Raw genomic sequence first — 26,649 nt, 5'->3', positions numbered from 1 at the left:
GGTTTACAGTAAAATGAAACTGAATTAAAAAAAACAATGGATTTCTCATTGTCTACTGTTTGCAGGTAGAGCATGAAAAGTTATGGAGTTTTTGTAATGCTATCAACTGTTTGTATTTAGAAAGTTGTTGTGCTATGATTGATTGATCTGTTCCTCTTGGAAAGAAAATGTGCTAGTGTTTTAACCGAATGATTTGATTTTGAGTCAGGTTTGCTGTGTTTTGATAGAGTTTGTGTATATAGAGAATGTTTTTTGCATTTTGAAATGTAGAGTTGGTGTTTAAAGAACGAAATGTGGTTTTGAGCAGAAAATGTACTATTTGGCTAATAGTGTGAGGTAGGTGTGTTGCTGTGTTAAGAGTTTCGATAAAGTCTCTTAAGTTTAGGTAAACGCTTGTTAGCAATTGAAGAAAACTGTAACACTGGCTCTGTTTCATTCAGTGTCCCAGTAAGGCCTTTCAGTGAGTGAGCATGCACAGTACCAGAGCTCTGAGACTGGTTCACCTAAATGTAATGCAGCCATCATTAATGTAATAAATACACCTGTGCTTTTCCTGCTTTGGCAAGTCAAAATGTCTGCCATGAAAAGTGTCTATTCCCTCTATCGGTTCAGTACCATATACAGGTTCATTTCCACTGTTCTCCTGCAGACTGTTTAGTGTGTGTGTGTGTGTGTGTGTGTGTGTGTGTGTGTGTGTGTGTGTGTGTCCTCAGTGAAGTGTATCAGTCTCTGCAGTAGCTTCCAGCTGCAGCAGTCAGTTCAGTTTCTGTTCAGTCTGACTGAGGGAGGTTTTTGTACGACGCTTTTTCACTGTGTGAACACTCTCTGACTGTTGATTTCATGATAACTCTGACAGTAGTAAACTGCTGCATCTTCAGTCTGGACTCCACTGATGGTCAGAGTGAAGTCAGAGTTTGATCCACTGCCTGTAAAACGACCTGGAATCCCTGATGCTCGACTGCTAGTTGTATAAATGAGGAGTTTAGGAGTTTCTCCATCTCTCTGTTGGTACCAGGCTAACTCACTCCCACCATAAACCCTCTGACTGGTCCTACATGTGATGGTGACGGAGCCTCCCAGAGCAGAGCTCACTGCTCCAGACTGAGTCACTGTGACCTGGCCTCTGGACTCTGAGGATACAGAGACAAAAACATAAAGCAGCGTCATGGTTTTGTGGGCTTCATTTCAGAGGGACGGATGTTCATAGAGGAGAGGAGTTTGATTCTCTGGACTTTACCTGTGAAGCAGCAGCAGAGGAGAGTCCAGATGAGGACGGAGATCAAAGTCATGTTTTTGATGAGGAGGATTTCTGTGTCTTCTGTTGTCATGAAGGACAGCTGTCAGTCATCCAGTGTTCAACTCTCAGGACTATAAACTCTCCCAGAGCACTGGAGCATGGTGCTGCTGATGCAAAGTGGCTCTCTATGGAAATGTATGAGAGACCATGTTCTCAGTACTGACCGGACTCACTGGGACTCTGCTTCTGTTTTTACCGTGCTACAGCTTTAAATCTGCACTTTCTATCATTCCACCACTTTAACAGAATTGAACTTCAGATTATGACATCTTTATTGTTCCAATAATGCCAATGCTGTTAATGCTGTAAGCCAATAAAGATATTTTCTTTATTTAGATCAAATGTTTCTTTCATGGATCCCTGTACACTAACAACAGATGTCTAATTCCATATTTTCACATGTGCAGGATTATAACCAATGGCAGAATAAGATTTTGTCAGCATAGTTGATACTTAATACAATCTAAAAAATGTAGCATGAGTGAATAATGTGCATACAGCCTGTTTCATCAGGTTTCCCCAAACTGGACACTTTTTCATGTCTGTGTGAGAAAGACATGAAACAACATTGTTCACACACATTTAAAAAATACTTTTTCCATCAGAGTCAGTTTTAAAAAACTTCCTGAGCTCAAGGAGACACTCAGAAGTGTGGGGGAACGTATTTTCATTTGGACGGGGCTGACCTGGACACGTGTATGTGCACAACAACTTATGTGGATGTTCATATAATGTTTAGAAAAAACAACTGACATATGTTGGAAACTTTTTCTAGTTAAATCTAGACAGCTAAATCTCTCTCAAACATGTGATTGATGATATTTAACCTCATCTGCTAAAGACTTGGTCAAACCTGCAAAACTGGAATGAAAAGAAATCTAAAATATACAGGCTGAACATGCATGCTACTGCTCTCCGTCTGCACTCTCTCATTATCTGTCTTAATCTTTCTTTACCTCTTCTTACTCTCTGATTACATGTTTCATTGATTCAATTTTTTATTTTGATTATTTCAACACAATAAAGACCAGTTCATCAAATCAGTTGTTGTCATGTATGTTACTGTAAACTGATGTTGCTGTCTTAATAGTTCCATTAAATCCAGAAAAACTGAAAAAAGTTGAGATCGAGTTTCAAAAATCTTAGGTAAAGTTTAGGAAAAGAATAAAATGTAGAACAAAAATTTTAATATCTCTCCTCATTCTTCAGAAAAAATAAAACTAATCAGATAATCATTTATCAGTTCTAATTGTGACCCAACATCATCAATGTAAACTAATAATTTTCTTCAAATTCCTTCAAGCATTTGTGACGACATGAACTTCTTCTTTACGCTAATCATGTATTATTTTTTTTGTAACAAAGTTGATCAATAAAGTTAGATCTTCAGGATCATTAGTTATAATGTATGTGTCTTATAAACAAAGTGTTCCATTGATAGAAATTTGTGTTATTTTAAAATAGATTCAGGAGTGTTCAGAAAGTAAAATGAATCTGAGTAAACTACAAAATCTAATAAGAAATCATTTGAATTATAAAATGGGATATTATCGGCATATTATGTAAGATTATTATCAGTATTTGCAGTTTGTTGGCAAAATATTACATAATTTATGTGTTTTCATATGAACACAAGGTCTTTAAAATATGTAGTGTGTTTACGTTTGTTGAAAACTAAACTCTGACTTAAATATGAATAATATGAAATTAAAAGGACATCTAAACTACTTTAAAAAACTTGAAAGTAAATTTTCTATTTCAAAGCAAATGACAAAAGTGTTAATGTCTTGTTATCTGTAATAACTCATCTACCTTTCAACTAATCTACAATGGATGTATCAAACTTATTTCCTACTCTATTTCAACAAGGTTACCATTAGGACTTACTACGCTATACATCATATTTACTGATGGTCTTCTGTTATATGGACTTCACTGTCTGTTAAATGTCTAAAGTGTCTGTATTTCTGTGCAGCTGTTGATTCAGATCAGTTCCTCTCCAGCTGAGGGAGGTTTTTGTACGACGTTGTATCACTGTGTGAACGGGAAACTGTGACCACTCTGTAGACAATAGTAAACTCCTGCATCCTCAATCTGAACTGTACTGATGGTCAAAGTGAAGTCAGTTCCAGATCCACTCCCACTGAAACGATTTGAAACTCCAGACTGACGAGTTGTGGCATAATGAATCAAAGTTTGGGAGATTCTCCAGGTTTCTGAAGGTACCAGTGAAGGTAGCTGCCCATACTTGAACTGGCTTTACATCTGATAGAGACAGTCTGTCCTGGAACAACAGACTGAGCTTTAGGAGACTGAGTCAGGATGATTTCTCCTGATGAATCTGGAAAACATGAAAAAGAGGAGAAGGGTTATTGAGACAAATCCAGTTTGGAGAAAGATGATCAACATCCAAACAGAAGAGTATCATTTCTTTAACATGGAGAATAGATGGAAGAAGGTAAATGCTGCTTGTTTCAGTGTTTCTCCATCATAGCAGAACATCATTGTGGTGAACCTGGTTGCATCCTGAAGCAAAGTTTTCAGAAGAGAGTCTCACCCTGAACAAGGAGCCCCAGGGTGGCCAGCAGTAGAGTCAGTGACATCCTCATTGTGCTGCCGGCGTGTCAGTGGCTCCGAAAGGCCTGGACGGCCACTGATCAACACTGGCCTCTTAACGGCTGGGAGCAGAGAGGAAGGACACATATGCAAACACACAGAGTCAGTGAACTGTAGCTGTCCTCAACATATCATGGTGTTTCCTCCTCAGTGCAGCTGTTGCTTCATTGCACACACAGAACTTCAGTGTTTCATGAAACATAGATTCAACTTAAGAACCATAATGAGTGATGATATAAGAATAAAACCTTACAATAGTGATGTACATCTATATTTGGGAGTTGCATTATTGTGTTTGAGAACTTTATGGTACTTCACAGAATTTTTTTTCTTCTCCTCAAATACACTGCCGGTGAGTTCACCCTAAATACCTGTAATATAAATATAAATAATATAAATTAGTTTCTCTTTGTCCTGTGGTATCTCTCCATGAACATATGATTTAACATTCAGGATCCTGAGATTTCTGCCTCCGACTAAAATGCAGGTGGAAGAATTTCATTTATAGAGCTTTCAGCAAAGATAAAGCATTTTAAAACTTGAGCAGCAACATGATTTTTTCTAAAGAACTCACTGGAGGTGAATAGATGATCCAAAGAACACAGTAATACAGGAACAATTTGACTCTGTGAACAGTTTTCATAGAGAGTATTTCTTCAGAGCAGTGTGTGAACATTTCATTCACCTCCTTTGTATGAGGTTGAGAAATCTCAGTGACGTTTCAAAACCTGGATAAATAAATCATACTGCTGCCTTTTATATTAAGGAAACTAATGAACAACCTTGATTTTCCCCCAATAATTGTCAGGTTTTTGTGTCTTTATTATGCTGTTACCTGTGGTGGATTAAGTCGGTCATGGGCCCCTAGGCTATGCTTTGTGTGGGCCCCTCCGTGGCTGTCCTGTGAGGTGTAGCAATAGTTTGAGTGATTTTCTATTGTTTCTGTGAGCGAATCAGACAAGAAAACACACTGACAATCTATCATAAACAATATAAATGATATATTAAAAGATCTAATTCTGATAAATAATGAAATATACATCCTATGTCTGCTAAACAATTGACCTTTTCTGTCCCTCTCCCAATTCCCACTGTCCCCCTGCCCCATGAGCTGTTGAACCACATTATGACCTGTTGAGTCTTGTTACTGAAACATATTACCCAACTGTTACCATCTTAATGATCAGTTACAGTGTACAGTACTACTTATTGAGGTCAGTCATGAGCCACACAGAGCCATGTCTCACTAACAGTCACAGTCTGGTTCATTGTCTCTTTAATGAGTAAAATGTGATCAAATCCTAATGTTGTCTGAACTGATGTTGAGAAACTGTGATGTTAAACTTCATTGATATTAATAGATTTAATTGCCCACTAGGTCTTTATAATAAAACTGTTTGTGTAGGACCAATAATAATTATTATTATATTTTTTTTTTTAATGATTATTCGAGTGTGTGTGTGTGTGTGTGTGTGTGTGTGTGTCCTCAGTGAAGTGTATCAGTCTCTGCAGTAGCTTCCAGCTGCAGCAGTCAGTTCAGTTTCTGTTCAGTCTGACTGAGGGAGGTTTTTGTACGACGCTTTTTCACTGTGTGAACACACACTGACTGTTGATAAGATGAAAACTCTGACAGTAGTAAACTGCTGCATCTTCAGTCTGGACTCCACTGATGGTCAGAGTGAAGTCAGAGTTTGATCCACTGCCTGTAAAACGACCTGGAATCCCTGATGCTCGAGTGCTAGCAGCATAAATGAGCAGTTTAGGAGTTTCTCCATCTCTCTGTTGGTACCAGGCTAAATAGTGGTTGCCCCCATAAGTATAAACATTCTGACTGGTCCTACATGTGATGGTGACGGAGCGTCCCAGAGCAGAGCTCACTGCTCCAGACTGAGTCACTGTGACCTGGCCTCTCTGGACTTTACCTGTGAAGCAGCAGCAGAGGAGAGTCCAGATGAGGACGGAGATCAAAGTCATGTTTTTGATGAGGAGGATTTCTGTGTCTTCTGTTGTCACGAAGGACAGCTGTCAGTCATCCAGTGTTCAACTCTCAGGACTATAAACTCTCCCAGAGCACTGGAGCATGGTGCTGCTGATGCAAAGTGGCTCTCTATGGAAATGCTCTGACTGACTCCAACAGGGACTTGGATTCCTCTCATGATGCTGTTTATCAATGGATCAATCACTTTATCAGAGTATTGATTAGGAATGTGTCAGTGCTCATTTGTATGAAGCTTTGGTTTCAGTTGATGAATTTCATGTCACTGTAATTGATGTTTGTAACACTTCATTAAGTTTACCAAAAAAGTATTCTGTCTTACAAAAAATGTCTTAAAAGTTTAACATTTAGTTAACAATGTTCTTTTTGAATGTAAAAAGCAAGCACACACCATCATGGTCTTTTCTTTTCGTTTTTGGAAAACAATAAAAACCTGCCATTTTTCATGCTTGGTTATATATTTTTTTGCTTTAAACCTTAAAACTTTTTTATAAAAATAATTTGCAGATTAAACATGAATACATCAGAGGAATAATGTGCCACTGTAACATTTTATCTTTAGTACTGAAACCTGTTGCCATGGTTCAGCAGTGATGCCTGTCTGTTGCCATGCCGACAGAGTTCAGAGAGGGAAGTGAAACATTTAAAATCATTTTCAACTAAAATCTCTCCCTCCCTCTCTCTCTCTCTCTCTCTCTCTCTCTCTCTCTCTCTCTCTCTCTCTCTCTCTCTCTCTGTCTCTCTCTCTCTCTCCCTCTCTCTCTCTCTCTCTCTCTCTGCAGTGGGTCGAGTCGTCCCCACCCTGACGGTGCTGCCCCCCTCCAGTGAGGAGCTGCAGCAGCGGAAGAATATTATTATTTAAACAGAAGTCTCATTCTATTGTACATCTGCAATTATTTAATTAATATTAAAGCACAATGAGGGATATTTTGTATTTGGCTGTGGTCATTTTATTAAACAATTCTGACATAATGGTATAATAATGCAGGATGGATTAATGTGGGAAAATACACAGGATGTGTGTAAAATGACCTTTGAATAAATATAAGACGGTCTGAACGACAGCAATATAAAGGGATATGACATAGAGGGAATCATTTGCTTTAATTTTATTTTAAAAAACATTCATATTTAGTGATTTGCAAATCTTCAACCCCAACAGCAAAATAAATTAAAGATGGCAAAGGGAGAGACAACGAATGGGTTACTGATTACAAAATGAATTAAATTCTTTGAATTTGTTAAAATGAAAAAGAAACTTAGTATACTTAATGAAGGGATCAGGATCAGAAAAGTAATTGAGTATAAATTTTGTGTTTCAGCTCAACACTGGACATGTTTATTAGATTTATCAGAAGAAGAATCTCACAAAACCCTGAGAAAATAATTTTAAGTTTAATAAACAACAGCTGTATTATCAATGATATTAACCTGCCTGTTGAAAGAGTTGATATCAAACTCTGACTGTGTTTGAATCACACTCACAAATGAGATCAAGTTTTATTGTCACATACATAAACATACACAATACAACAAACAGTGAAATTCTTCAGCGTATAGCTCCAAAATGAGGAGATACAAGTAAAGTAAAGTAGATCAATAAAATAAAGATGAATCCAACAATAAAATATGAATGAATGTTGCTGCATTCTGCACAAGGTAAAATAGAAATATATAATGCAAGCATTATAAGCAACTGCTATGTGACCTCTGACCAGCAGGGGTCACCATGCACTCTAGTGCAGTTATGGCATAGTAACATAATACAAGGCCCTCAACCCTTACAGACATGAGCACATCATTCTCTTTACTCAGATGCACAGTTTTTAAACGGTTTTTAAACGTTACATATTAATTATTGTCATTTCTATTCATGTACATTAGGATTTATTTTGGGTTTTTTTTGTTTTTATATTGCATTAGAATGATCTTATAATTTACACTGAAAGGATTTGTGTTATTCTGTATTTTAATGCTATTTGTGCAGTTTGGTTTTCATAAACATTTTCTTGTCAATAGTTATTTATTGTTTTCATATTGTGCTTCATTTATTAATTAAAGCCTGAACTGATAATAAAGTAGACATTCATTTTCATTCAGAGATATTAAAATTACTGGGGCCTTGAGGCCATTACCAGAGGAGTGATGGTGGTTTGGTCTTATGATGGGCCTAGTGCCGTGGTTTCCAACCTGGGGGTTGAGACCCCACTAGGTGTCGCCCAAAGCTTCATGTGAGTCCTTGATTTTATGCGATGCACAGTAAGCCTATATGTCAGCATTTTGTTCATTTCTGTGAAGAAAACTTTATGATTGTTTCTGTATAATTGTTATTTTTGAAGTTTAGATTATTATTTAAGATCTAAACTTATTATTAAGAAGGAGGTCATTTAAGTTTTATTCACAGAGGTTTAACTCTCAAGAAAAAAAAAGGATGTAAGGAATTTTTGACTGTTATAAACATGTACACTGACCAGCCATAACACTGTGAGCACTGACAGGTGGAGTGAATAACACTGATTATCTGGTTATCATGGCTCCTGTTAGTGGGGGGGATATATTAGGCAGCAAGTGAACATTTTGTCCTCAAGTTGATGTGTTAGAAGCAGGAAAAATGGGCAGTGTGAGGATCTGAAAGACTTTGACAAGGGCCACATTGTGATGACTAGACGACTGGGTCAGAGCATTTCCAAACCTGCAGCTCTTGTGGGGTGTTCCCGGTCTGCAGAGGTCAGTACCTATCTAAAGCGCTCCAAGGAAGGAAAAGCTGTGAACCTGAGACAGGATCATGGATCATTTGGTGGCAAAAGGGGGACCTACTGTACATAATATTGGGCAGGTGGTCATAATGCTATGGCTGATCTGTCAAAATTCATACAAATTTCTACACAAACAAAAGTTACTCTGTACTGTTACTGTTATACATTGAATATAGTATGAAATATTCACAAAATAATGTCAGTTTACTCAATGACAGAAAACGGGTCCCTAAAGGAAAAAGGTTGGGAACCGCGGCCTAGTGTAAGATGTCATTTAGTGCACCCAAAGTGCTCAGAACCTGTGAAAATTTCATTCACCTTATTTGTATCAGTTTTACAAATCTCAGTAAAATTTCAATGCCAGGAGAATTAAAGCATGACTGCTGCATTTTATATCAAGTAAACTCCTAAAAAACTTTTTTAATCAATTTAATTGTTGAGTACCTTTTTATAATTCACTGTTATAATAATAATAATATATATATATATATATATATACTCACTAATAATTACTTTTTTTGAATAGTGTGTGTGTGTGTGTGTGTGTGTGTGTGTGTGTGTGTGTGTGTGTGTGTGTGTGTGTGTCCTCAGTGAAGTGTATCAGTCTCTGCAGTAGCTTCCAGCTGCAGCAGTCAGTTCAGTTTCTGTTCAGTCTGACTGAGGGAGGTTTTTGTACGACGCTTTTTCACTGTGTGAACAACCACTGACTGTTGATAAGATGAGCACTCTGACAGTAGTAAACTGCTGCATCTTCAGTCTGGACTCCACTGATGGTCAGTGTGAAGTCAGAGTTTGATCCACTGCCTGTAAAACGACCTGGAATCCCTGATGCTCGACTGCTAGTTACATAAATGAGCAGTTTAGGAGTTTCTCCATCTCTCTGTTGGTACCAGGCTAAATAGTGGTTGCCCCCACTAGTAAAGACATTCTGACTGGTCCTACATGTGATGGTGACGGAGCGTCCCAGAGCAGAGCTCACTGCTCCAGACTGAGTCACTGTGACCTGGCCTCTGGACTCTGAGGATACAGAGACAAAAACATAAAGCAGCATCATGGTTTTGTGGGCTTCATTTCAGAGGGACGGATGTTCATAGAGGAGAGGAGTTTGATTCTCTGGACTTTACCTGTGAAGCAGCAGCAGAGGAGAGTCCAGATGAGGACGGAGATCAAAGTCATGTTTTTGATGAGGAGGATTTCTGTGTCTTCTGTTGTCATGAAGGACAGCTGTCAGTCATCCAGTGTTCAACTCTCAGGACTATAAACTCTCCCAGAGCACTGGAGCATGGTGCTGCTGATGCAAAGTGGCTCTCTATGGAAATGCTCTGACTGACTCCAACAGGGACTTGGATTCCTCTCATGATGCTGTTTATCAATGGATCAATCACTTTATCAGAGTATTGATTAGGAATGTGTCAGTGCTCATTTGTATAAGGCTTTGGTTTCAGTTTGATGGACACATTTTCTTCTAGAATATTTAGTGAATTCCCCCTAATTCACTACCACACAGATCAACATCACTGTGGGACACATTTAAACAAAATTATTATGTCTCATTAGTCATAATCTACAATAAACATGTGTTTATGATCTTTATTACATTTGTCATTCTTTATTGGAGAGTTGTTCTTTTGAAATATCTTATTTCATTGTTTTAATGTAACATGAATTAATACAGCTTATTTCACAAAAAAGATTAAATATATATTCATAGTTTATGTTTTAGACACTTTAAGCAGTTATTAGATAAACTGGGTAAACTGGGAATGTGTTTGCTGAGTTTGTTTGTGTCAAAGTCAGAGAGCCGTGTCTCTCTACAGTGAGAGGTTTTTTGTACGGCGGCTCAATGACTTTGTATCACTGTGGTACACGTTCGGTGGAGGAACCAGACTGGATGTTGGAAGTAAGTCAAATCTTTATATTTTTTATCATTTCAGGACATATTTGTCTTTTTATATATATTTCAGGAAGAATTCTTGATTTTTCATATTAATGTATATCTTCTGCAGAAATACTTTACACTCAGAGACATATTTTGCATCAGGAATATAAATTCAAAACCTGATTGAGGTGAATTTAAAATATCAAGACAGAATATGACTTGATATGTATATGAATGGTAAAGTTTCATCTTGAGGGCTTGTAGGTTTAGTTCAGTGTGTCAAAGTCAGAGAGCCGTGTCTCTCTACAGTGAGAGGTTTTTGTACGGCGGCTCAATGAGTTTGTATCACTGTGGTTGACTTTTGGTGGAGGAACCAGACTGGATGTTGGAAGTAAGTTTCTGTACAAATACTAAATACAATATTGTAAAGTAATGTTTTAAATTCAGTTTTTAAATGTCTGAAGTAGACAGGTATAGTTTGTTTTAATATTAACACTTGAAGTATTCATGTTTGTACTTGTCCTCCTTCATCATGGAGGCTAACTCTTTGTTCTTTACACATTCCTGTCAAACTGAAATTCAAACAGCTTGAAGTGTAGAAAAGATAAAACTGCAAACCTTTTTGTACAAATGTTTCATTTTTAAGATTCACTTTTACTTTTCTATGTCAGAAATAAATGTTTTTAAATGAATTAAGATAAAATTATAATAGTCAAATCGAACATAGTGAAGATAAAGATGAGTAAACGTTCAAAATATCTTCATAGTGTTATATATTGTTTTAAAGTTACAGTTTGGTAATGATGATTGAAATCCACATGAAGAACATTTGATTGTAGTCAGTTCATTTTCTGTGTTTGTTCATGTTTCCACTAAATACTTTAAAGTAATGTATAGTTCAGGTTTTGGATGATTTTGATGATACAGTTTTTGATATTTTATTTCCAGTGTAGTTTGATATCTTTCAACTCATTCTGTATGATGATTCTCTCTGTGCTGATATGCATGAGAGGCTTCTTAAAGGGAAGTGAAACAATGTGTGAGTGAGTGACTGGTGGAGCAGAAAAACCATCTGACAGAAACTCCTTAAAGGAGAAAATCAACTCTCACACAGTAAAGGTGTCCAAGTGTCTGCTGCTTGATTGACAGCTGTGTGGTCCCTGTCCTCTAAGCTGATTGGTGTCTCCTAGGTGATGTCCGTCCCACCCTGACGGTGCTGCCCCCCTCCAGTGAGGAGCTGCAGCAGGGGAAGGCCACGCTCATGTGTCTGGCCAACAAGGGCTTCCCCTCAGACTGGAGTCTGTCCTGGAAGGTGGACGGCAGCAGCAGCAGCAGCAGCAGCTGGGAGGAGAGCAGGAGCCCCGGGGTGCTGAAGGACGGCCACTACAGCTGGAGCAGCACCCTGAGGCTCTCTGCAGACCACTGGAGGAAGGTGGTCTCTGTGACCTGTGAGGCCACCCAGGGCTCCCAGACTCCGTTCTCAGAGACACTGAGGAGAGACCAGTGTTCCCAGTTCTGACCTGACTCACTGGGACTCTGATACTGGCTTTACTCTGCTACTGCTCTCTGCCTTTTTCTTTTTCTCATTACATATTTGAACAATAATGTGTTTTCAGCTCAATAATATTCCTATGAGACAGTACAACTTCACCAAAGGACTCGACATGAAAAGTCAGCAGAATTAACACATTGTCATCTTTCACTGCTTGCTGTAATACTGATGTTCCATTAAAGAATAAAAAATATATTAATCCAATCAAATTTGTCAGTTTATCATTAAATACTGTATATTAATATTTGTATATATTGCTGTGTAAAACAGTGGATCCTTTTATTCCAAACACACTGAGTTGTCTCAGGGTCAGATAGTTGGATTTTAACATATCAGGTGATGATGTTAGAAATATTGCTCAGTGTCCTACTCTGTACTGAACTGTGCTGTATTACATCATTTTTTTGATGATTTAATTAACAAAAGGAGATTCAAATTGTTTTGAGATTCATAAACTTTGTTAACAATAAAAGTCAATTTATAAAAACAGTTCATTTTATTCCCTGTAGAGCAGAAATTATTTCATAATTTTCTGCTATGAGTTTGACAAAAGTAACTTTGTTTTTTTCAAAGCAAATGTGGAAATATGTTGATATATTTATATCACGTAGGTCACTTTTGTCTTGTCATGTCTCCAGTTAATCTTTATTTTATTGATTTATTTTAATACTTTATTATTTGAAATTTGAGGGATGTACAGGTTTCGTTTGGTCCATCTTTGAGTATGAATGTTCTGATGTTAGTCTTTATATTGTTTGTTAATTGGATATAGTTGAAATAGCTGTGATCCAGAATTTGGTACAGGTCAAAGGTCAAGACCAAGACAGCTCTCATTAACTCTCTCATTGGCTTCTCTTGATAATTTTACAAACCAGATACATTTCTCTCTGAACTTGTTTTAATAAATGTTGACTGGTTGTGTGTGTGTGTGTGTGTGTGTGTGTGTGTGTGTGTGTGTGTGTGTGTGTGTGTGTGTGTGTGTGTGTGTGTGTGTGTGTGTGTGTCCTCAGTGAAGTGTATCAGTCTCTGCAGTAGCTTCCAGCTGCAGCAGTCAGTTCAGTTTCTGTTCAGTCTGACTGAGGGAGGTTTTTGTACGACGCTTTTTCCCTGTGTGAACAACCACTGACTGTTGATATAATGAACACTCTGACAGTAGTAAACTGCTGCATCTTCAGTCTGGACTCCACTGATGGTCAGAGTGAAGTCAGAGTTTGATCCACTGCCTGTAAAACGACCTGGAATCCCTGATGCTCGAGTGCTAGTATAGTAAACTAGAAAATTCCTAAAGCAATTTTGATTGTGCCTTGCTCTGGCCCGTGACACTGGCCCATACATTACTGACACTGCCGAGTAGTTTACAGTACAATGAGGGGAGACACCCATGTTTAATTCGGCGTCCGCGTGATCCACTAACAACCACGTATTTTGATGACAAATCTTCTTTTTTCCATCTATTGCCACGGTCTTCTCCCACTGAAATAGTGAGGCTGGTAACGAGTTGATGCGACAAAGTCGGCCAAAAAGTTGGTATTCATGTATTATATTGATGCCGAATTAGTTTCTACAGTTATGTGCTTTTATGTAAGCGCAAATAATTGTGAATATATGGTATTTCTTAAATGGAGCTTGGCATAATATTGTCCTGGGATTATGCAGGAAGCGTCATGCTTTTATTAAAATTGCTAAAGTAACTAAATAAGTAATAACCACAATGGTGGGAATAATAAGTATGTAGTTATAATAATAATGATAATAATAGTAATAATAATAACAACAATAATAAGTAATGCTTTCAATAATATGAATAACAATATTTATATTAATAAATAATACATAATTAAGAAAGAAAACTATTCTTACTGTGCAGTCATAGTGCAGTTACAACAGTCTGAGTGTCTTCTTCCTCACTAAATAAATCTAACTTGATGTTTTATTACTAAATCTGTATAACTTGTGTCAGGTGTAACAAGTTGAAATAGATGCTAATTAACAATTTCAGTGTCTTTTGTGACGTTTAATTAGAAAAGTAATCCTTTGTCCTCTCTAGCTAGCGAGTGCTAGCACATTAGTAGCTTATCCTCTCTAGCAAGCAAAGCATTTTAATTAATAAGCTAGCCTTCTAATACCTTCTTCTACCTTCTAATTCTCTTTAGCTAGCTAGCTAGAGCTAGCACACATAAACACAGTAACCAAAGCTAGCGCTAAAATAATCGCTAATCGCTAGCTACATGCTAATCGCTAGCTAAGCGCTAGCTTTTGGTTAATGTGTTTAATTGTATTATTCTCCTGAAGGAGTGCTAATGTAAATTAAGGAACAGCTCATAGTAGGGTAAAATATTTAAGGTGTACTGAACTTATTTTGTGTTAATATTAAAATCATTCAGCTTTAAATTGTTTGTTTGTTAGCCACCTGCTAATTATCTTTAGCTAGCCAGCTAGCGCTAGCTTATTAATAGCTTAAATGCTCCTCTGAAGCTAGCTATGTGTGTGTGTGTGTGTGTGTGTGTGTGTGTGTGTGTGTGTGAGCAGGCTTTGGTTGTCATGGCAATCAGGGGAGCCCACAGCAGCTGCGCACGCTCTCTCTCTGTCTCTAACTCCTCAGAGAGACAGAAAACATTTAAAATGAATCCCCTCAAAAGCATGGCCAGGAACGACCGAAATGAAAACCGAAAACACCGTGAGCATCGTCATCTTGTTGACTATAGCACTGCCGAGTTTCAGTGGTTAAAGTTAAAAAATGTGACCTGGGGAGATTGAGAGAGAAGAGGTTCAACGAGCGTCTTTCAAGATTTGTCCTCTAAAATTAACATGGGAGTAGATGGGGCCGTGAGAGGGTGTTGCTGGCGCATCAGTGCGTCTCCCGCCAAAACTATTTGTCTGACAGCTTCAGCAGTGGTATCACTGCGACCCCAACGAATTTACCTACGTTTCTATCTATAAATTATTTCTGTAGAGTGAAATTTGTGGCCATGACAGCAGTTTACAAATTTATTTTTCGACAAATTTTTCTCTCTCCCCACACTCTAGCGATGATGTCACGCACTCTGGCAGTTTTTCTCAGTTGGAGGTTCTCGCAATACACACCCATTCATTTTTTGGACCGGTTTTTGGCGATTTATCGGCAAACCGTTTGGCGAAATTCTTAGAAAAGTCATAGCACTAATGTCCTCATCGAGCCGCACGTTCTGATACCTTTTTTGTGTACGTGCGATCAAAGCTCCGGGAGAAGAAGCGCGCCGAAAAACGTACGGAAGAAGAATAATAATATTAAGCCCGAGGAACGAGGAATAATAGTATTGTGCTTGCTTATGCAAGGCACAATAATGAGCAGTTTAGGAGTTTCTCCATCTCTCTGTTGGTACCAGGCTAAACTGTTAGAATTATAGATGTTCTGACTGGTCCTACATGTGATGGTGACGGAGCGTCCCAGAGCAGAGCTCACTGCTCCAGACTGAGTCACTGTGACCTGGCCTCTGGACTCTGAGGATACAGAGACAAAAACATAAAGCAGCGTCATGGTTTTGTGGGCTTCATTTCAGAGGGACGGATGTTCATAGAGGAGAGGAGTTTGATTCTCTGGACTTTACCTGTGAAGCAGCAGCAGAGGAGAGTCCAGATGAGGACGGAGATCAAAGTCATGTTTTTGATGAGGAGGATTTCTGTGTCTTCTGTTGTCATGAAGGACAGCTGTCAGTCATCCAGTGTTCAACTCTCAGGACTATAAACTCTCCCAGAGCACTGGAGCATGGTGCTGCTGATGCAAAGTGGCTCTCTATGGAAATGCTCTGACTGACTCCAACAGGGACTTGGATTCCTCTCATGATGCTGTTTATCAATGGATCAATCACTTTATCAGAGTATTGATTAGGAATGTGTCAGTGCTCATTTGTATGAGGCTTTGCTTTGGGTTAATATATTTCATGTCACTCTAATTGCTATTTCTAACAGTTTGTACATATAAAGTTTACCAAGAAGTATTTTGTCTTACAAAAGTATTATTAAAAGTTTAAATATTTCACTCCAAATACAGGACCAACAATTGTTGAGAGGTTTAACTTGATTTAAATATTTCACACATTGTATGTCACAACAGATAATCTTAAAACATCACTATTAAAACATATATTTAACTGTGAGTAGGTTTGATTTAATGAGTTTCAATACACAACTCAGTAGTTAACAATGTTCAATTTGAATGTAAAAAGCAAGCACACACCATCGAGGAATTTCCTTTTCTTTTTTGAAAAACAATAAAAACCTGCCATTTTTCATGCTCGGTAATATATTTTTTGCTTTAAACCTAACAGAGGAACAATGTGCCACTGTAACATTTTATCTTTAGTACTGAAACCTGTCTGTTGCCATGGTTCAGCAGTGATGCCTGTCTGTTGCCATGGCGACTGAGTTCAGAGAGGGAAGTGAAACATTTAAAATCCTTTTAAACTAAACTCTAAGCTTCTCCAAAATGTCTTCTCCCTCTCTCTCTCTCTCTCTCTCTCTCTCTCTCTCTCTCTCTCTCTCCCTCTCTCTCTCTCTCTCTCTCTCTCTCTGCAGTGGGTCGAGTCGTCCCCACCCTGACAGTGCTGCCCCCCTCCAGTGAGGAGCTGCAGCAAAGGGAAGAATATTATTATTTAAACAGAAGTCTCATTCTATTGTACATCTGCAATTATTTAATTAATATTAAAGCACAATGAGGGATATTTTGTATTTGGCTGTGGTCATTTTATTGAACAATTCTGACATAGGGGAGAGTGGGGTAAGTTGAGCCAAAGGGTAAGTTGAGCCACCCCCTTGTTGCTAGGAAATGGTAAAAAACATTGATCATGTGACCAAATATTTAGGAGGAAGGCTTCATTTCATGGAGTCTGTGAATGTAAGAACCACATGGGTAAAGTGGTTAGATATTTATTTCCAAAAAATCATTTTTCACTCTTGAAAGTGAATTGAGTCTATCATAAGTTTCATGAGAATTGTGTTTAGACCAAAGAAGATCATTTTAAATTTGTTTTATACATCAATTGTGGTATCTATGAGCTACAACATGAGCTCATAAACCTTGCATAAAAGTGCACCATTTTAGCTGTGGGGACTAATAAAGTTAAAATGGTAGCTCTGGGGTAAGTTGAGCCATTTGGCCAGGGGTAAGTTGAGCCGGTGGCTACAGCCAAAATACACTCAATAAGTGTATCCAAAAACATATTCTGTGCATATTCCAAAAACACAGCTGTTAATGTTTTCTTCCTAAGCGCACTTTAAAATACACATGAATGGGAAGAAGTGAGTGTTATTTAGGGAGGGAGAAGATGAGGGAGGGGTGGGGTGGAGGTGGGGAGGAGGGTCCAAGGAGGGAGTAGGTACACGGCTCGACTTACCCCGCTCCTATGCTCAACTTACCCCATACACGGGGTAAGTTGAGCCACAAGACCACTTTTTTGGACATGCTATATTATCCAAACAGTTATGTTTACACTCATTCTGTTTGTTTGAAGGGATTCACAACATCCTAAAATATATGCAGATATATTAGTTAGCAACAAAACTATGATTGCCTTGATGTAGTGATCCTAAATATGAAAAATGGCTCATCTTACCCCACTTTCCCCGAATGGTATAATAATGCAGGATGGATTAATGTGGGAAAATACACAGGATGTGTGTAAAATGACCTTTGGATAAATATAAGACGGTCTGAAAAACAGTAGTATAAAGGGATATGACACAGAGGGAATCATTTGCTTTAATTTTAATTTTAAAAACATTCATATTTAGTGATTTGCAAATCCTCAAGCCCAACAGCAAAATAAAATAAATGATTAAATTCTTTGAATTTGTTAAAATGAAAAAAGACACTTAGAATACTTAATGAAGTGATCAGGATCAGAAAAGTAATTGAGTATGAATTTAGTGTTTCAGCTCAACACTGGACATGTTTATTAGATTCATCAGAAGAAGAATCTCACAAAACCCTGAAAAAATAATTTAAAGGTAAATAAACAACAGCTGTATTATCAATGATATTAACCTGCCTGTTGAAAGAGTTGACATCAAACTCTGACTGTGTTTGAATCACACTCACAAATGAGATCAAGTTTTATTGTCACATACATAAACATACACAATACAACAAACAGTGAAATTCTTCAGCGTATAGCTCCAGAATGAGGACATACAAGTAAAGTAAAGTAGATCAATAAAATAAAGATGAATGCAACAATAAAATATGAATGAATGTTTCTGCATTCTGCACAAAGTAAAATAGAAATATAAATTGCATTATAAGCAACTGTTATGTGACCTCTGACCAGCACGGGTCACCATGCACTCTAGTGCAGTTATGGCATAGTAACATAATACAAGGCCCTCAACCCTTACAGACATGAGCACATCATTGTCTTTACTCAGATGCACAGTTTTTAAACTGCTTATTGTTATTTGTTTAAAAGTTACATATTAATTCAGTTATTTATGTTTATGTTCATTTGCAATTTTTTTCAATATTTATTGTTTTTAAATTGTGTATTATTTATTAATTAAAGCCTGAACTGATAATAAAGTAGGCATTCATTTTCATTCAGAGATATTAAAATTACTGGGACCTTGAGGCCATTACCAGAGGAGTGATGGTGGTTTGGTCTTAGGATGGGCCTACTGCATTGGTTTTCAACCTGGGGGTTGAGACCCCACTAGGTGTCGCCAAAGTTTCATGCGAGTCCATAATTTTAAAGTGTGTAAGAAAACTTTGAAAGTATGCACAGTAAGCCTATATGTCAGCATTTTGTTTATTTCTGTGAAGAAAACTTCATGATTGTTTCTGTATAATTGTTATTTTTGAAGTTTAGATTATTATTTAAGATCTAAACTCATTATTAATTAGGACTTTCACAAAAGTTATATTCACAGAGGTTTAACTCTCTGATTAACAGCTTCATCCTGCATTAGAAAGGTACACAGTTCAAACAACCAAAGAACTCACAGAACAATGGCCAAGCATCAAGTAGTGCCTACAATGGGCACGTGAGCATCAGAACTGGACCACACAGCAATGGAAGAAGGTGGCCTGGTCTGATGAATCTCATTTTCTTTTATATCTTGTGAATGGCCAGGTGAGTGGGATAGATGGTGAGAAGCTGTGAGGATAAAATCTATTGATTTTAATAGGTTTAATTGTCCATTTTCTCTTTATAAATCAAACGGTTTCAGTTCAATGATTTTGTGTTTATTTGAGTAGTGTAGTAAACATGTCATGTGTATATCAGCACCGCTCGAGTTGACTACCTGAACTAGCTCGCAAACTTCGCTCTATATATGTTTGTTTTATGTATGCATTTTGTCTTGTTATGATTTTAGTAGATCATTAATTTATACAATATAAGTATACACATTAAATTAATACATTGTGAAATGTAATGGGTGTAAAGGTTTTGTTTCGTCTATCTTTGATGATGAAGGTTTCTGATCTGTGTCTTTTTATTTCCTTTTATTGGTATTAATTTCTGCTGTGTGTCTTCTTATATTCTTTGATAATTCGATGTAGTTGAAATAGTTGTGATCCAGGATTAAGTAAAGTTCAAAGGTCATGACCAAGACAGCTTTCATTAACTTTCTCATTGGCTTCTCTTGATAATTTTACAAACCAGATAAGAACATGTGTTTATAATAAGAAACTGTGAGGGAGAACGTTATTTGATTTGCTGCAAGATAATTTTTTGTCACTGAACTTGTTTTAGTACATGTTCACTGGTAGTGTGCGTGTGTGTGTGTGTGTGTGTGTGTGTGTGTGTGTGTGTGTGTGTGTGTGTGTGTGTGTGTGTGTCCTCAGTGAAGTGTATCAGTCTCTGCAGTAGCTTCCAGCTGCAGCAGTCAGTTCAGTTTCTGTTCAGTCTGACTGAGGGAGGTTTTTGTACGACGCTTTTTCACTGTGTGAACACATACTGACTGTTGATAACATGAAAACTCTGACAGTAGTAAACTGCTGCATCTTCAGTCTGGACTCCACTGATGGTCAGAGTGAAGTCAGAGTTTGATCCACTGCCTGTAAAACGACCTGGAATCCCTGATGCTCGAGTGCTAGCAGCATAAATGAGCAGTTTAGGAGTTTCTCCATCTCTCTGTTGGTACCAGGCCAAAGCATGGTAGCTGCTCCAAGTATAGACATTCTGACTGGTCCTACATGTGATGGTGACGGAGCGTCCCAGAGCAGAGCTCACTGCTCCAGACTGAGTCACTGTGTACTGGCCTCTGGACTCTGAGGATACAGAGACAAAAACATAAAGCAGCGTCATGGTTTTGTGGGCTTCATTTCAGAGGGACGGTGTTCATAGAGGAGAGGAGTTTGATTCTCTGGACTTTACCTGTGAAGCAGCAGCAGAGGAGAGTCCAGATGAGGACGGAGATCAAAGTCATGTTTTTGATGAGCAGGATTTCTGTGTCTTCTGTTGTCATGAAGGACAGCTGTCAGTCATCCAGTGTTCAACTCTCAGGACTATAAACTCTCCCAGAGCACTGGAGCATGGTGCTGCTGATGCAAAGTGGCTCTCTATGGAAATGCTCTGACTGACTCCAACAGGGACTTGGATTCCTCTCATGATGCTGTTTATCAATGGATCAATCACTTTATCAGAGTATTGATTAGGAATGTGTCAGTGCTCATTTGTATGAGGCTTTGCTTTCAGTTTGATGGACACATTTTCTTCCAGAATATTTAGTGAATTCCCCCTAATTCACTACCACACAGATCAACATCACTGTGGGACACATTTAAACAAATATATTATCTTTTATTTATTTTATATTCATCATAATATACAATAAACATATGTTTATGATCATTATTTACATTTGTCATCATTTATTGGAGACTTTTACTTTGAAATATCTTGTTTCATCGTTTCAATGTAACATGAATTAATACAGCTTTTATCATACAAAAAAGATTAAATATATATTCATAGTTTATTTTTTAGACACTTTAACCAGTTATTAGATGAACTGGGTAAACTGGGAATGCGCTTGCTGAGTTTGTTTGTGTCAAAGTCAGAGAGCCGTGTCTCTCTACAGTGAGAGGTTTTTGTACGGCGGCTCAATGAGTTTGTATCACTGTGGTGGACTTTTGGTGGAGGAACCAGACTGGATGTTGGAAGTAAGTCAAATCTTTAATTTTTTTATCATTTCAGGACATATTTGTCTTTTGATATATATTTCAGGAAGAATTCTTGATTTTTCATATTAATGTATATCTTCTGCAGAAATACTTTACACTCAGAGACAAACTTTGAATCAGGAATATAAATTCAAAACCTCACTGAAGTCAATTTAAAATATCAATACAGAATATGAATCAGTAATTCCAACTTTAATGGTAAAGCTTCATCTTGAGGGTTTGTAGGTTTAGTTCAGTGTGTCAAAGTCAGAGAGACGTGTCTCTCTACAGTGAGAGGTTTTTGTACAGCGGCTCAATGAGTTTGTATCACTGTGGTGGACTTTTGGTGGAGGAACCAGACTGGAAGTTGGAAGTAAGTTTCTGCACAAATATTAAATACAATATTGTAAAGTAATGTTTTATATACAGTCTTTGGATGTTTGAAGCAGACAGATATAGTTTGTTTTAATTTAAACACTTGAAGTATTCATGTTTGTACCTGTCCTCCTTCATCATGGAGGCTAACTCTTTGTTCTTTACACATTCCTGTCAAACTGCAATTCAAACAGCTTGAAGTGTAGAAAAGATAAAACTGCAAACCTTTTTGTACAAATGTTTCATTTTTAAGATTCACTTTTACTTTTTGATGTCAGAAATAACTGTTTTTAAATTAATTAAGATAAAATTATTATAGTCAAATTGAACGTAGTGAAGATAAAGATGAGTAAATGTTCAAAATCTCTTCATAGTGTTATATATTGTTCTAAAGTTACAGTTTGGTAATGATGATTGAAATCCACATGAAGAACATTTGATTGTAGTCAGTTCATTTTCTGTGTTTGTTCATGTTTCCACTAAATACTTTAAAGTAATGTATAGTTCAGGTTTTGGATGATTTTGATGATACAGTTTTTGATATTTTATTTCCAGTGTAGTTTGATATATTTCAGCTCATTCTGTATGATGATTCTCTCTGTGCTGATATGCATGAGAGGCTTCTTAAAGGGAAGTGAAACAATGTGTGAGTGAGTGACTGGTGGAGCAGAAAAACCATCTGACAGAAACTCCTTAAAGGAGAAAATCAACTCTCACACGGTAAAGGTGTCCAAGTGTCTGCTGCTTGATTGACAGCTGTGTGGTCCCTGTCCTCTAAGCTGATTGGTGTCTCCTAGGTGATGTCCGTCCCACCCTGATGGTGCTGCCCCCCTCCAGTGAGGAGCTGCAGCAGGGGAAGGCCACGCTCATGTGTCTGGCCAACAAGGGCTTCCCCTCAGACTGGAGTCTGTCCTGGAAGGTGGACGGCAGCAGCAGCAGCAGCAGCAGCAGCTGGGAGCAGAGCAGGAGCCCCGGGGTGCTGAAGGACGGCCAGTACAGCTGGAGCAGCACCCTGAGGCTCTCTGCAGACCACTGGAGGAAGGTGGGCTCTGTGACCTGTGAGGCCACCCAGGGCTCCCAGACTCCGCTCTCAGAGACACTGAGGAGAGACCAGTGTTCCTAGTCATAACCTGACTCACTGGGACTCTGCTACTGGTTTTACTCTGCTACTGCTCTCTGCCTTTTTCTTTTTCTCATTACATATTTGAACAATAATGTGTTTTCAGCTCAATAATATTCCTATGAGACAGTACAACTTCACCAAAGGACTCAACATGAAAAGTCAGCAGAATTAACACATTGTCATCTTTCACTGCTTGCTGTAATACTGATGTTCCATTAAAGAATAAAAATATATTCATCAGATCAAATTTGTCCGTTTATCATTAAATACTGTATATTCATATTTGTATATATTGCTGTGAAAAACAGTGGATCCTTTTATTCCAAACACACTGAGTTGTCTCAGGGTCAGATAGCTGGATTTTAACATATCAGGTGATGATGTTAGAAATATTGCTCAGTGTCCTACTCTGTACTGAACTGTGCTGTGTCACATCATTTTTTCATGATTTAATCAACAAGAAGAGACTCGCAATGTTTTAGATTCATAAACGGTGTTGATAATGATACATCATTTATGAAACAAATTCATTTTATTCTGTTGAGATCTCAAATTATTTCAACAAAAATAACTTTTTTTCAAAGCAAATGTAAAAAATATAAATATAAATATTGTCATTCCTAAACATTTGTAAGTTTTTTTATAGATTCACTGAGTATATGTTTTTATGTTACTCAAACTATAATGTTTAAGAGCTAAAATTATGCAGCTGTCATTCTGATTTTCAGCAATCTTCTTTTTTTCATCAGGAATGGCACAAAAATTACTCCTAAAAATTATATTGAAGAAAAATATGAAAAATATTTTCTTGTTGAAATTGAACAATGTATGTTAATCCATCATGTAGTGTTTTAATGTCTGTGCAGCTGTTGATTGAGATCAGTTCCTCTCCAGCGGAGGGAGGTTTTTGTACGACGCTTTTTCACTGTGTGAACAACCACTGACTGTTGATGTAATGAGCACTCTGACAGTAGTAAACTGCTGCATCTTCAGTCTGGACTCCACTGATGGTCAGAGTGTAATCACTACCAGATCCGCTCCCACTGAAACGATCTGAAACTCCAGACTGACGGGTTGAACCACAAGTAATTAGGAGTTTAGGAGATTCTCCAGGTTTCTAAAGGTACCAGCTGAAGCAGTAACCAGTGCTTGGACTAACGTTACATCTGATAGAGACAGTCTGTCCTGGAACAACAGACTGAGCTTTAGGAGACTGAGTCACAATGACTTCTCCTGATGAATCTGGAAAACATGAAAAAGAAAAGGAGAAGGGTTATTGAGACAAATCCAGTTTGGAGAAAGATGATCAACATCCAAACAGAAGAGTATCATTTCTTTAACATGGAGAATAGATGGAAGAAGGTAAATGCTGCTTGTTTCAGTGTTTCTCCATCATAGCAGAACATCATTGTGGTGAACCTGGTTGCATCCTGAAGCAAAGTTTTCAGAAGAGAGTCTCACCCTGAACAAGGAGCCCCAGGGTGGCCAGCAGTAGAGTCAGTGACATTATCATTGTGCTGCCGGCGTGTCAGTGGCTCTGAAAGGCCTGGACAGCCACTGATCAACACTGGCCTCTTAACGGCTGGGAGCAGAGAGGAAGGACACATATGCAAACACACAGAGTCAGTGAACTGTAGCTGTCCTCAACATATCATGGTGTTTCCCCCTCAGTGCAGCTGTTGCTTCATTGCACACACAGAACTTCAGTGTTTCATGAAACATAGATTCAACTTAAGAACCATAATGAGTGATTATATAAGAGTAATACCTTACAATAGTGATGTACATCAATACTTGGGAGTTGCATTATTGTGTGTGAAAACTTTTCACAGAACATTTTTATCTTTTCCTCAAATACACTGCAGGTCAGTTCACCCTAAATACCTGTAATATAAATTAATTTCTCTTGTGGTTTCTCCAGTGGTATCTCTCCATGAACATATGATTTAACATTCAGGGTTCATTCAGGATCCTGAGATTGCTGCTTCCACCCCAATAAAATGCAGGTGGAAGAAATTTCATTTGTAAAGATTTCAGCAAAGATAAAGCATTTTAACTCAATGGAGGTGAATCGATGATCCAAAGAACACAGTAATACAGGAACAATCTAACTCTGTGAACAGTTTTCATAGAGAGTATTTCTTCAGAGCAGTCTGTGAACATTTCATTCACCTACTTTGTATGAGGTTGAGAAATCTCAGTGACGTTCCAAAACCTGGATAAATAAATCATAACTGCTGCCTTTTACATTAAGGAAACTAATGAACAACCTTGATTTCCCCCCAATAATTGTCAAAACTGCAGTTTGGATACCAGGAGAAGGTGGGCGTGGAGGATGCCATCCTCTATCTGCTCCATAGGGCCCGCTCTCATCTGGACAAGGAGAGCGGCACTGTGAGAATCGTGTTTTTTGATTTCTCCAGTGCCTTCAACACCATCCGGCCGCTCCTGCTGAGAGACAAGCTGGCAGAGATGAGGGTGGACCCACTCCTGGTGACATGGATTACGGACTACCTCACGGAGAGACCACAGTACGTCAGACTGAAGGGCTGCACATCAGACACTGTGGTCCGCAGCACCGGAGCACCACAGGGTACCGCGCTCTCTCCCGTCCTTTTCACCGTGTACACATCTGACTCCCAGTACAACTCCGGGCTCTGCCACATGCAGAAATACTCGGACAATACTGCGATAGTTGGCTGTATCAAGGATGGACGGGAGGGGAAGTACAGGAGCCTGGTCAAGGACTTTGTGAGGTGGTGGAGGTCCAACCATCTGCAGCTGAACACCTCCAAGACCAAGGAGATGGTGGTGGATTTCAGAAGGAAGAAACCACATCTCCAACCCGTGTCCATTGAGGGGGTCGATGTGGAGGTGGTCAGGACCCATAAATATATTGAGCTGCAGCTGGATAACAAGCTGGACTTGACAGCAAATATGGACGCTTTACACAGGAAAGGGCAGAGCCGTCTGTACTTCCTGAGAAGGCTGGGGTCCTTCAACATCTGCAAAAAACTGCTGCAGATGTTTTACCAGTCTGTGGTGGCCAGCGTGTTCTTTTATGCTGTGGTTTGCTGGGGAGGAAGTGTTGTACCCTTAAAAAGGGGAATAGTAACGGGAGAAGGATGAGGAAAACACACACACAGCTCTTTCCTTCACTCGTCTGTATTGAATCTTATTTTAAACAATGCATACGAACAACAGACAAATGTATACATATGCACACTCAGTTTTAGGACCACAAATATCATATGTGTCTTTTTAACATGTTCTAAATTATCTAAATTATTGTTTTAACCAAATACACACAACATGTAAATTATGTTTTTAACAAGCTAAATTATCATGGAACTTTTGAATAATGAAATGTATTTTTAACATGTTGACTCATCAATTCTCATCATTATGACATGAACTAGACACAAATATATAAATATATATAACAGTAACACACTTAAACACCAATGTCAACATTCAGACTCTACGGCGTGGCCACGAGGTATCCGACTGCTAGCTTACACGTCTGAGTTAGCAAGTAACTAAACCAAAAATAAGTCCAACAAAAAGGTCTCTTCCATGCATTCACAGTAACAGAGAAACATAAAGAAAAATGCTATCAACATGTGTTCATAAGTATACAGTGCTTTGCAAACGGTAATTACCTTAAAAAGGGGAATAGTAACGGGAGAAGGATGAGGAAAACACACACGCAGCTCTTTCCTTCACTCGTCTGTATTGAATGAGGAAGAGGAGCGCGATCCCCCTACTGGAGTTATATACAACTTGTCACAGAAGCAGCAAGAAGAGAGACGCCGGTCGACTGGACAGACTTGGGCGGCTGTGGCTCAGAGGCAGAGCGGGTCGTTCCTTAATCGGAAGGTTGTGGGTTCGATCCCCGGCTCCTGGTGCCACATGT

General features: G+C 38.3%; 1 long non-coding RNA gene, 1 pseudogene and 2 gene segments (V, D, J or C); 1 reads left to right on the top strand and 3 right to left on the bottom strand.

The window, feature by feature from the left end:
- Positions 1-802: 802 nt before the first annotated feature.
- LOC127360749 (immunoglobulin kappa variable 1-27-like) lies at positions 803-15,946 on the bottom strand. The segment is given in 4 exon segments: positions 803-938; positions 5,629-5,705; positions 15,462-15,576; positions 15,684-15,946. Coding segments are annotated over 4 exon segments (414 nt in total).
- On the bottom strand, positions 3,128-3,961 carry LOC127360761 (immunoglobulin kappa variable 6D-21-like; annotated as a pseudogene).
- LOC127360766 (Ig kappa-b4 chain C region-like) overlaps positions 10,527-26,649 on the top strand; it is a 30,677-nt gene continuing 14,554 nt past the window's right edge. The window contains 2 exon segments of the C gene segment in view: positions 10,527-10,565; positions 22,408-22,529. Of these exon segments, the coding sequence occupies positions 22,428-22,529 (102 nt within the window).
- On the bottom strand, positions 23,167-24,492 carry LOC127360770 (uncharacterized). The gene is made up of 2 exons (XR_007883906.1): positions 24,195-24,492; positions 23,167-23,975 (listed from the first exon to the last, which is right to left on the bottom strand). It is a non-coding gene; the product is annotated as an uncharacterized LOC127360770 (long non-coding RNA).

The sequence above is a fragment of the Dicentrarchus labrax genome, unplaced genomic scaffold (assembly GCF_905237075.1).
Source record: "Dicentrarchus labrax unplaced genomic scaffold, dlabrax2021, whole genome shotgun sequence".
NCBI classification, from domain to species: Eukaryota; Metazoa; Chordata; class Actinopteri; family Moronidae; genus Dicentrarchus; species Dicentrarchus labrax.
Note: the sequence above shows the minus strand (reverse complement) of the source record. Positions and strands in the feature narration are given on the sequence as shown.